The 13,042-nt window shown below is 40.0% G+C and overlaps 1 protein-coding gene across 1 annotated transcript in view; it reads right to left on the bottom strand.

Moving 5' to 3' along the window:
* The window catches only part of SLC1A1 (solute carrier family 1 (neuronal/epithelial high affinity glutamate transporter, system Xag), member 1), a 38,853-nt gene extending 30,100 nt beyond the window's left edge, over positions 1-8,753 (bottom strand). Inside the window, exon 1 of the mRNA XM_009581805.1 lies at positions 8,600-8,753. Coding sequence (XP_009580100.1) covers positions 8,600-8,753 — 154 coding nt within the window. The remainder of the gene's footprint in view (positions 1-8,599) is intronic.
* Between the last annotated feature and the right edge of the window lie 4,289 nt (positions 8,754-13,042).

Genomic DNA, 13,042 nt, shown 5'->3' with positions numbered 1-13,042 from the left:
GGGAGTTTATTGGACTACATGCATAGAAAGAAGCTATTAGTACTGCCTTCCATTCCTCTTATTTGCAAACAGTATCACTTGTAGGAAAATTTTAATTTTCCTCTAGAAAGCTCTTAAGAGGTTATATAATCTCAAGTTAATGCCTTTTCAGGAGATACGATGTTCTTTGCGTGGAATATAGTAAGAGCTTATAAGAAGGGAAGATGACACATCAATTTGCCAAGATGGACAGGCTAGCAAGATTCGTAAGAGAAATCAGATTCAGTTCATAGATGTAGCAGAAATATAGCCTCTGCACTGTTGCAGGTGAAATATGTATGGAGTTAATACAGAAAACCCGGAGTACTGAAAGTACTTGAGTTACCTCAAAATTACTGGGGGTAAAACGTATAGGTGGACAAGTTTTACCTTCCAGACACTTAAAAAGAAAATACGACGCTACATTTTTTAATCGATCATGACGTCCACCCACAGGGAAATGGAGTAAAAAAGTGAATGCAATCTGTTTTATATAGTGGAATTGCTGTTTACGTCCTGAGCTCCAGAACAGAAGGGCAGATGACACTAACTCACTTCAGACCCATCCACAGTGGGTGGGTGATACGGCTGGGACAGGAGGCAGTCACTGCCGATGCCGCAGAACGGCTGTTGTGTTGGGGCTCTTTGCCCTTGAGAGCTGGTGGTAATCATGCTCCATGAACCAGAAGTGCACTTCAAAGTTTTATTACTACAATTTAAAGCCTTAAATAATGTAGGGGCTGTCTCAGTTGCATAAGGTCAACTGATATTGATGGGAAAGGAGTAGATGATTGTGATAGAAGTAATCCGAAGAGGATGGGCACAAAGCCTTGTCCATTAATAGCCCATGACTTTGCAGTCCTCCCTGCCTCAGTGACTGCACATGGACAACGGGGACAGGACCTCCAGCATTCCTCAGTACAACTGAAGGCAAAACTCATTAACAATATGTAACATTTTCTGTCCTTTGCACAATGTACATGATACAAAGGGACACAGTGAGTTTCCCGCCTGAGCCCAGATAACCAGTTTACTAATACAATGGACCTGCTTTCTCGGAGGTTCTTTTGGCTTCAGAAACATACAAAGGCAAGTGAAGAACATGCAGATATCTCAAGAGACAGTCTCTGAGTACGTTAAGTTAGATCAGGGATTCCCCAAGGAGTGGAAACTAGTGTGCCTGCTGGTGATGCACAGGGCCTGTTAAAGATGCCTCAGTCACAGGGCATCTCTCAACAGCTGCGCTTCTTGGACTTGCAGAAATGGAAACTGCTGAGGCAGCTGCCATCCCACGAATGGTGGATACCAAAGGAAAATTGATTCGGAAGCCCTGCATTACAGGAAACAAAACAGATTTGTTCTCCCACTATTTCCTTGCCTGTGCTCCTTTACAGTACTTTAAATCTGTGGATATTTTATATCTAATGGAAGTGGCAGGTTTATTCCTGAGCACGGGCACAGCCTCAGTGTGTTTTAACTTCAGTAACTAATATAGTGGACAAAAAAGAAGGTTGTTTAAGTCTGAACTGTTCTGACTTTCAAAGATAAACATGAGATATAACAACAAGCTGTTAACACTCTATTTCGATTTTTTTCTCATTGCATTCCAGCTCTTTTGTCTCCCATTTTGTACATTTTGCCTCCATTCACCAAACTTGGTGGCATTGTGATAAAGCAAACTAGTAACTTCCTAAACATAGAAGGGTAGGAAGGTAGGAAACTGACACTTTAATTTTGAACAATAGAAAAGAACAAAAAACCTATTCAAGATACCCACCCATCAGCCACGATTCAACATCTTCGTTCCACAGGAAAAGCAATGGTCTCTGCAAATGGGAAAAGTCACATAGCCCAGGTACTTCACTGGGACATTTTTCTCTCTCACTCAACTGTAATAGCTCATTGTCAGCTAGAATAAGCCAGATTTGTTGTGGAATCATTATCTTTGTACTACGAGCAGGAAGTGCAAATAAAAGAGTATGCAGTTGGTACTGGGAAAGGTGGAATTGGCAGGATACTTCAGACAGTACTGCAGCAGTAATCAAAGCAGGCCCTGGAGTAAAGGAATAGTTTATTTCTATAGTCATGGAAACCTAGTGGTTGGAGCATCATCAGACACACAGCAAGGCAGTTATTGTATTTATAGCTCACATACAGCTGCCCTCAGACAGGCAACTGATATTGTCTTTTTTTCACTGTTCCTGAGGTATGCTGTGTATAACCTACAAATACCTCATCAATTGCTTTAAGAAATTTTGGTGTTCCCCATGGCTGACCCTGCACAAATTCACAAGCCAGGAAAATCCTATGCATTTGTTCTAGCCTCTTTGGAGCTGCCTGTGGAGACTGGAAGTGCAGGGAAGGTCAGAAACATAAGGAAAAGCTTTATTAATGTTTTGTCAGGGAGAAAAGATAACACATGAGGAAGAGGTTATTGTAGAACTTAAAACAGATGTTGAATAGCTCATAAAATCATTTCACAATATTGAGATCTGAGACATGAACATGCTGTGTTATGCATCACATCTTTTAACCCAAAGCATGATGCAGAAAACATGACCACTACACAGCTAAGACTTCTGGCATTTATGGGTAACCCTGGAAACGTCATCAAAGAAAGGTCACTTATCAGACATGTGATGCCAGCTTTTAGGTGAAGTTTTGACAGAAAACATTCTAGCCCTAAAGAAAGACCTCCATATCATGGTCCATCGCTTGTAGTTTGAAAATCAGTAAGACAGGCAGTCTGAAATAACCCCAGCTTAGAAGGACTGACTGAAGAGAGATGGGAAGCAGAGCTGTGGCACTTCAGTAGTATCTGGAGGACTGGGGTGTTGGGTAGGATCTCCTGACACTAGCTACTAACGTAGGACTTAGGTGCAGGAAGGAAGGCCAGACACTTTGTGTTGATGACTTAGCTCCAGGCCGGGCATGTAAGTTTCCCCAGCTTGTGCCCAAGTACAGGGGAACAACTGTCCAGGAAACTGGACCATTGTCTCCAGCCTAAGTCCTGTTGCGATCCAGGCAGAAAAGAGATTTGCTAACATTTATGGCCATTACATACCCTGTGAATCTCAGTCCATGAAAAAGAAGGCTAAAAGTGATTAAAGGGGACTAGTCTGCTCAGTATGCAAACGTGATGAAATATACCGCACAACTCTAGAGAATTTTCATTCTCTGAATGAAATTAGAGTTGCAAATTTCCAAGACATTCAAAGACATTTTATAGGCTTTTAAGTACTCCCAGAATGATTAGATTTAAGCCTCAAAACTCCCAGGAAGCACACAAGAAATTCCTCTCAATTTTTTCTCCCTACAGGGCACCTAAAAATAATATATTTTTGGTATTTGCCTAATCATTTCTTCTTTCAGAGCATTACTTCAAAAAATGGATTTGGGGTGTGGAGTATTACACTCAGTACAGGTGTAGTTCTGGATGTCACAGCAATTGCCTTGAGCAACACTCTAGGTTTTTGATTTTCATTTTCAATTTTCCCATGCCACTACAACAGGAAACAGAAAATACAAATAATTCCTTCACATGAATGATGCATTAGTGTACTATTAGCTAATTTGAGGGATAGGAATCTCATGGAGATCCAAAAGAGCTAGATATTTTGAACTGAATTATCAGTGGTGTCAGAGTAAATTAAACTTACATCTGCCATCCATTAAAATAATTATGAGATGAAAAGAACAATTAAAATTCGGCTCTGAGGTAGACTAAGAATAATTTAAAAGAGCATGACAGTACTCAGACTCTTCTGTCCCCAAAGCAAGGACCTATTAACCACCCTTTTCAAATTTTTCCAAGCAAAGAAATGTTTAGTACTCATGTTAGTTTTTTTACTAGGTTACAGTTCAGCCTCCAGGCAGTTCAGTGGAAAAATTCCACAAATTGCAACCCGTATGCTACATAAAATATGTATGTAAACAATGCCTTCCCTCTTTTACACTCTTAGGAACTGGGTTTGCAAAGGAAAACCACATTCTACAAAGCCCTCCATTTAACCAAAGGGGGAGAATTTTGCCTTTTCAGTTTGAAAATAGACTGTGTGTTCCTAATTGAAGAAGCCAGTGACAGTTTTTCTACTAAGACAGGATTGCCCACAAAGGTAAAATTACTAATAGTTTAAATTTTGCAGAAACTCTTTGAGTCTTAAGGAGTGATTCCTACCATCACTGTCATTGCTGTGGGCTTGATTTACATCATTATGTCCAAATGGACAGGGATCTGGTCATGGGACATGCATTTGTACATAGCTCACTGTCTCAAAAGCATATGTGTAAGTTTATGTTTTTCAGGATGTGACATTACCTTTTAAGACATTCTAATACTAAAAAAGAAAACTACAGATTGTATCTTCCATAACGTCTTAGTGATTCTTGCGCAAAAATGTTACTAGTCACCAAAATCCAGTATTTTCACGTGACATACATTCACAAAACAGCCTTCAGTAGGCATCAAAACTTCCTAGATGCCTTTGGACCCTGCACCATGGTCTGGTTACAATTATGTACCAAATGAACCATTACAATTGTCTCTGTGCACACTCTTAGCAGCAGCAAAGGCACAATAATATGACTTAATGTTTAACTTTCTCTCATGATGAGCTAAGTAGCATCCCCTCAGCTTGTGAACTAAAAAGACAGCTGATGTGTTGTCACAAGTTTTACTGCAGTAACTTCATATGTGTTGGGGCCCTAAATGTCTGCCACTGAGCATCTGAACATGTACACAGGTCTGACAGCTGTGATCATCGGATATAAGCCCTATAGGGGTCTGCATAATATGCAAATTCCGAGGAGGTGCACATACTCAGAACACATTTGGTCCCACTAAGGACAGCCAGCATGCAGGTTGTGGTGCTATCCTTGTACATCCTGCCTTTAGGCAATAATGATGAGGTTACTTTTGAGGAAAATACTTTTGTATCTCATTGCAGGGAACGTTCACAGCCAAATGCAGAGAGATGTGCCCTTGCCACTAACAGTGAGGTGCCTGTCTTGTTTACAGACATAGCTGAAGACACATCCTGGATCCTCCTTAATTTTTTCATTCCCCTCCTTGTTCCATTCTTTACAGTATTTTCTGAAAATGTGAATTTTGCTTTGGCGCTAAAATTCAGAATTGCAAAGAGGTCATGTTGTCTACCTTGACTTTAGTAAGGCTTTTGACACTGTCTCCCATAACAACCCCACAGAAAAACTGTTGAAGTACAGGTTAGATAATTGCACTGTGAGGTGAATTGAAAACTGGCTGAATGGCCAGGCCCAGAAGGTTGTGACCACCAACCCAAGTCTGGTTGGAGGCAAGTCACTACTGGTGTACCCCAGGGGTCAATATTGGGGCCAATACTGTTTAACATCTTCACCAATGACCCAGAGGATGGCGCAGAGTGCTCCCTCAGCAAGTTTACAGATGATACAAAACTGGGAGGAGTGGCTGATACGTGAGATGGTTATACTGCTATTCAGGGGTACCTGGATGGGCTGGAAAATTCCTCTGAGAGAAATCTCATGAAGATCAACAAGGATAAATGCAAAGCTCTATATCGGGGGAAGAATAATGCAAAGCACCAGTACATGCTGGAGGCTGACTGGCTGGTGAACAGCTCTGCAGGGAAAGACCTGAGCATACTGGTGGACCACAAGGTGACCATAAGACAGCAACATCTCATAGCAAAGGCATCCAACAGCCTCCTGGGCAGCATTATGAAAAGCACTGCCAGCATATGGAGGGAGGTGATCTTTCCCCTAAACACAACACCGGTGAGGCCACACCTGGAGTAAGGTGTCCAGTTCTGGGTTCCCCAGGTCAAGAAAGAGATGGACTTACTGGAGCGAGTCCAGCGAAGGGCCACAGAGATGATGAAGGGATTGGAGCACCTCTCACATAAGGAGAGGCTGAGAGAGCTGGGACTGTTTAGCCTGGAGAATTCTCTTCAGGGAACTCTCTTCAGGCTCAGGGGGATCTTACTCATGTGTACAAATACCCGATGGGTGGGAATGAAGAAGACAGAGCCAGGCTCTTCTCAGTGGTGCCCAGACATAAGACAAGAAACAATAGGCAAAAATTAAAAAACATGAAATTTCATCTGAACAAGAAAACCCTGTTTTACTGTGAGGTTGGTCAAATATGTGGCCCTGAGAGGTTGTGGAATCTCTGTGCTTGACGATATTCAAAACCTGACTGGACATGGTTCAGAGCAACCTGCTCTAGATGACCCTGCTTGAGCAGGGCGGGGTGGACTAGATGGTCTCAAGAGGTCCCTTCCAACCTCAACCATTCTGTATGACTCTGTGTGAAAGAGGAAATGACTAGTGTGCTTTATGATTATACACAGGCCTACATATTCAATTCAAATGTGCATTTCTGATTCTTGAAAGGTTACCGTATTTCTTTTACAAGAGGCAAAATATCTCAGCAACATCCTGAAGAAGGATGCAGGTGAACAGAGAAAACCATCATGCTCGGATATGCCATTTGCTTGCCACACGTTTCAGCATTGCTTGCACACAGGCAGCTAGTACTTTTGCCTTCAAGAGCAGCAAAGCTCTACATATTCTACTGAAGTACCTTCCATTCTTTATCAATCTTGTTTCCTTTTTCTTGGCTAAAAACCTACCATAGAAGTATAGAAAAAATAAGCCCTTCTTTTCTATGTAAATTGGATATACCAAGGTCAGAATCAGAGCATCTTGTTCTCATGTCCATATATGAATTTAAAACTCCTGCAATCTGCAATCTTCAAAATCCAAGCTCGTGTTAGTACTTACAAATGCAGATACTCATACTGGAATGTTAAACATTAAATAGCAGCACAATAGTTTTAACAGCATGATTCTTGTTTCCCCTCGCAAGTGCTGGACAGGAATACATTTAATAAATAATTCATGTCATGGTTATCCTAATTATGTAATTTATTTCTGAAGACACAGGCCCAACTTCACTCACAAATAAAAGCTTGTTTGAAAAAAGAAATATATTAGTCTTATCTTGGCAGCTTTTCCTGGATCTCCTGTCACAGACTCAGGTTCAGTATGATAAAAGTAGAGTTCAGTTTTCCTTTGCTTTCTGTCTCATTTCCTCCTTTATATAAAAATGCTGCTGTCCTGTCTATTAATTAAAACACCAAGCCCTTTTTATTCCTCTTTCTGTTCTTCTCTCCTTTACATACTAACAAGTGTTTCATCTCCCTTCATTCCTTTGGACACAGCCCTTGACTATATTCTGCCACCATTTCTCACTCTGCCTCTTGCAGCTTTCCATCTTGCAGCTCTTGACATTCTCCATTTCAATTCTAACACTGGGTTCCTGTCACCTTGCATTACAGATATGTCCCAAAGGCCTTGACAGCTTCCCTTAGGCTCTTCTTGCCATAGGTCCACTCTGGGGTGCACTGCTGAAATTAGCGGTATTTTTGGCCATGAACTTTGAGGAACTTGGGAGTTTGTATTCAATATCCTATTCCTGAAAGCACTTTCAAGGCATGATCAAAATTCCCCTTTCATCTTCTGATCACAATATGCTCTCCTCTTCCGCACTCAAATGTCTGATGTATTTCCATGACCATCCAGCCAAACAACAAACACCTGGGACATGAATAGATTCCCAAAATAGAGGCTTTGTGGAGATGAAAGGGGACAGTATAGTGACAAATGTGTCCTGATTCATTGTAGGAAGCTAAAAGAAAATAGTCACAACCCTTGTTCCTCAGTAAAGGCTTAAAGAATAACGACAAGTTTGTTTGGTTTTCTTCACCTTTTTTTTTTTCCCCCCAGAAAGGCTATTTGACATCCACTTCTGTCTCTTCGCTTTGGGCTTGCTCCAGCAAATCTTTCCAAATCTTTCCTGCTCGGTGAGCTGTTAGCAAATTCTAGCATGCCATGGCAGGGTTCCAGCCAACAGCTTGCTTGCTTCTCCCAAAAGAGGGAATCTTTGCTCTTCTTTCCATAACCCCTTCCTGGCCACAGAGTCTCACTCCCCACTCTCCTGCACTTCCCCTTTGAACCAAGCATACCAAACAGATTTTTTTTTTTTTTCCTAATTTATCGTTTTCTGTCTGGTCAGTGAATTGAATGGACTCACAGAAGGATTCAGTAAAGGCCAGAGCTCATGCAAGGTACCTTATGGCTTGTTGAGACCAGGGAAGTGTAGGTGAGGAATCTCCTCTTTTTATGACAGTAAGCTATGAGATCAGCTCTCCCTTTCTTGTGAAATGGCACCATGAGACTACTTAAAATAGTTAACTCTGTACCTGAGAATATGCAGTTGCAGATTTGGGCTTGCAATTTGCAACTGTTTAACCCACTCCTGAAAACAGGGAGAAAGACATACAAGAATCTATAAACATGTAAGTTATTATCTCACAGCTCTTCATAACTTAATTACCAGATAATGGTGCTAATCCTTCCAAATCCATTCTCATTATATACAGAAAAGCTTAATCTAAATGTATGCAATCTATACTTTTCATTACAGAGTTCCATCAAATTGTTTTTAAAGGTTATTTCTTTTAGAAAGAAAGCTAAACCACAATGATAATCTCATCAGCTAACAGCACGTTTCCAGTCATACCTGTGATCATACTTGATATGATTAATGGAAGAATGATGAGTTTGAGCATTCTCATTAGCACTTCCCCAGGAAAGGAAAAGTAGAATTTATCCAGGTTAGACAGTTTGCCATATTCCCGTACCAGCATGCCGACTCCAATACCTAAAAGGCACATAAAAAATGTAACACAAGTTAGCAGTAATTTACAGTAGAAACATGGGGAAAAAGGAGGAAAAATAGGAAAAGACCAGTAAAACAAAAAAGCCAGCAATAGACACATTTTTACAGCCATAGTGGAACTTTTAAAGTAAATTAGAAATCTTTCCTTTTCTGTCCTATATATTGATGACAGGCAGAGTAATAACAAATATAATTCTGAACTTGGAGGATGTCTTCTGGTATGTCTTTGCAAAAATCTTGATTATGCCCTCTGAATATCAGTCCAGTCCAGCAGTGACTTTTTACCTGTTTTCACTAGCTCTAGAAGACCCATACCTGGCATTAAAAAAAATCAATACAATAAACACTACCAAACATTTTAAAAAGAAAGTGATATGATGTAAATATTTTAGATCATTTGTATTTGCAAAAATACATCTACCCAGCAGCAATACTTTCACTAATTGCTGCTCTACATAATTAGAAAAGAGTGTGACTACAATCACTGAATTAATTCAATAATTTCCAGGAAATACATTCAGCATATTTCACACTCATTCCACTACATGACTGATCTACAAAGTACCAGACTGTAAGTACAATCCGTGATTGAGCCATGGCACAAGGCACCTTTGTACTTCCTTTTCTCTTTGGATTAAATGAATTATCAGATAGTTCTAGCTTTTGAGACAAATCACAGATAAGAGTTCTACCAAAAGAAAACAAATCATAGGCCAAAAGAAAAATTTCTTCAGTTTGACAGGCAATACCTTTATTTTCCATTTCAACATGCTTTCCAAATGAAAATCACTAGTATAGGAAATGCGTTCATCACTGTATAGAAAGCATTATGACTGTTGTTTCTCATACGAACTTTGTAATGCTTTGTAAAGCATTTCTCATACGAACTTTGTAAATTGCGTATCAAGAGATCTAATTTCTAAATGGATTCAGTGAGAGACACAGCAACTCAGAACCCTTCCTTACCCACTGAGTGCTGAAAGGTCTTATTCATATGAATAGCCTCACTGAAGTTAATGCAATTATTTACACCCCTTGGTATTTTAGTGACATCAGTGGAGTGTATTTTGCAGCAGAATTCTTACAGTAGCACAAGAACGTGCTACCAGTCTACCTTTACCATCCGCAGTGGCTTGCGTAAAGTTGCAGGGTCCCAGGAAAGCTGCTGGTGCCCAAGCCAAATGCACCTCTTCCCCCAGTTTTATTTTTGATGGTATACAAGGCATTTAAGTTAGATGTTGCTCAAGAAGTTGGTGTAAAGTTTGACTAAACAGGCTTATAGGATACGTTCCTTATTTTAAGTGATTGAAGTTGCAGAGGGAGACAATACCAGCAGGTTCAAAACCAGATTTCGGGAAATACACAGACAACTGGTCCATACTGTTGATACTGAAGGAGATAGACAGGGATCCCATGTCCAGTTCTCTACTAGAGAAGAAACGCATTAACATTCTCTTCTAGAAAGTAAGGATTTTTGCAAAAATCCTCCCTAAAGATTCACCATGGCTGTGGTTTGTGCGAGTTCACATGCTATCTGAATGTTAGTTGATGCAGAAATGTAAACTACTAGTTACCTTCACAAAATTTGCCTCTGAGAGCAGAAAAAGATAATGAGCCATCTTTTTATGCTCTATCTGCTCCTGGAAAAACAAGCTGAAAGAAAATAGAGGCAGATTATAAACTCCTGCCAAGTCTTTCCTTTTTATAAGAGATAGAAAATGAACAAGTTAACCTTTCCGGCAAATAGGCTGCTCTAAGCAACTATTAAGATTTCTGATTTAGGTGCCCTCTGTGCCAGTGAACATGGACAGTTTAAATTCCTTGCAACAATCTTGAATCTTAATAGCCTTGAAGATACCTGCAATATTATGTAAATACCCTTGATCAGTGAATGATAAGACACAATGATCTCTATTTCTAATCTAGTGACTGAACTAAATGCGTTGAAAATAATTAGTCTGCACTTCAAGATAATCCCAAGCAAGATAAAACTCTTTAAAATGGTTACATGTATTGAAGTAAGTTGCTAAGGCTTTGATCCCGAAAACACCAGTGTAAACAGCTGAATCTAAGCATACAGGTAATCTCCATGTGTTCAGACTATTCACATGACTTAGGGTAGGCATATGCTTAAATTGCAGCAAGACTAGACTGTATGTTTATTCAAAGTTGTGTAATGCCACTTTACTTTGAGCAGGTGTGACTAGGACATGTTCTAACCATGTGCCTTCCATTCCACATGGTGGCTGTCATGTTTGACAAGCTGGGAAGTTTGATCATTGTACATTTAGCAAGATTACCAGCAGGTAGAAAGATTCACCCTCATTTGCATTCTTCAGAGTTCTCTTTTCCACTTTGTTGGATTTCATTACAAAAAATTCCGATGCACTGTCAAAATTTTAGCAGGGTTTCCTTAAGCTTTTTCACTTACATATTTATATTTGTTTAATTTTTTTTTGTTGAGGATATTATTTATCTAGTGGCAGTAATTGAGAATAGATCTCCTCATTCCAACAATCTCTTGAAATTACATTATTGCTTTCACTTCCTTGTTCATGCTATTCCTTTACCAGACAGAGTACTTTATCCATATTAACTTGCGTAGTATGCCAAAATAAAGTAAAATGCAGCTACCTTTTAATTGGAGCTAGCATCTAGCACATGCTGCTTGAATTTCACATGGGAATATAGGAAGAAATTTTATTTTGTAACAGTAATAAGAGAAGGTTAGAAAGTTAGCAGAATAAATTTGCTTATGTATGTACTGCAAATGGATATATATAGAACGTTCTGATCCTCGTCTCAGTAAGCAAGTTCAACTGGAATTTTCTTCCTGGGAATTATAATGCACAGAAAGAAGTGTGGCTGAGCATAAACATATTTCACATGGTCACCAGTGCTTTTAACATCACATTGATTACAGCAGTCCTAAGCAAGTATAGACAAAAGTCTTGTAAAATGTTAATTTCTCTACATGAACGCTACTGATACTCCGCCACTTCTGAAACTAATTCTTACATGTGCAGTTACTTCTAACAACCACAAAACACCCTATAGTAGGCAAAGCCTCTACTATTTATTAGGATTTTTCCTTTCTTTTCATTTGTCTCTTTTTCACTCATGGAGTAATTTACTTATGCTTTTTTTAAAGAGGAAAACATCGTTTTCCTGCTTGCCCTCTCCCTCTTTCCTCAGTTTCAACCACGCCACCTTTCTTTTTGTCCATGCTCAATTTTTTTTCTTTCTTTTCCATCCCCTCTCCTTGCTTTTGCTTCTTGCTCTAACATGGCTAAGTTAGGTTATGATTGGCTCAATGGCATGTTCTGCTCAAGGTCCAGATTTCTGCAATGCTGGGCAGAAAGGAGGAATGAAGGTGGGAAAAACAGTACAATCCCACGTCTTTAATTTAATTTTTTAAGGCAAATATCTCCTTGCAACTGTGCATAGTACAGCACGTGCTGTATAGCATGGTGTCTACATTTTCTCTCCCAGCAGCCACTGACACAGAAAGCGAAAGGTGCAGTCTGGGTCTCTGGGATTGCAATGCATGAAGACGCCACAGGACACTTCTCCTGTCTGAACCCATATGAAACAACACATGCCTTGACTCCTTGGCTCTACTCTCCCAGGCAGCACATAGTCCTTTTACAAGCTTGGTAACAGACAGAAAATCCTTTAAAGAACGGCTGTAAATGCAGACTAAGAGAAGTGAGGGGTGAGGGTGAGAAGAGCAAGAGAATAAAAACAGAGCAGAAGAAAATCGCTGAAAATGAGCATACCAAGAGAAATCTGTTGGCACCCATCTTTCAGGTAGTCCCAGGAGTCCCAACATAAAAAGCTAGAGGGAATACATGCTTTCTCTGCATGGGATGACCCATTTTTTGTTGTGTTACCAGGGAAAGGGGAGCAGGAAGTACTGCAGGGGGATAGCACCTGCAACTGGCTGCACTGCATGTCGCACTCAATCCATCACATCTGCCAAGCCTGAGGCTTTCCAGGGCCTAGGAGATGATAGCTGTGTGTGATAAGGTGGCAGAACCAGTCTGGCCTGTGTATGTGTGTGCAGTGAGTGAACCACAGAAATAGGTAATATTTGTCTTGGGAGACCATTATGTTGCAGGTTCTGCATATCTGCAAAGCTAACTCTGTGACATTTGGGTATCTGGTGAACACTCATTTATCACAATCTGCCCTACATCTAGAGTATGTCTTTTTGCATATTGCTGTTGTTTCTGAAATGTTATCTAAGGAAATTACATATTATTTGGAAACAACTATAGAACT

Source organism: Fulmarus glacialis, unplaced genomic scaffold (assembly GCF_000690835.1).
Source record: "Fulmarus glacialis isolate BGI_N327 unplaced genomic scaffold, ASM69083v1 scaffold3900, whole genome shotgun sequence".
Taxonomy (NCBI): Eukaryota; Metazoa; Chordata; class Aves; order Procellariiformes; family Procellariidae; genus Fulmarus; species Fulmarus glacialis.
Note: the sequence above shows the minus strand (reverse complement) of the source record. Positions and strands in the feature narration are given on the sequence as shown.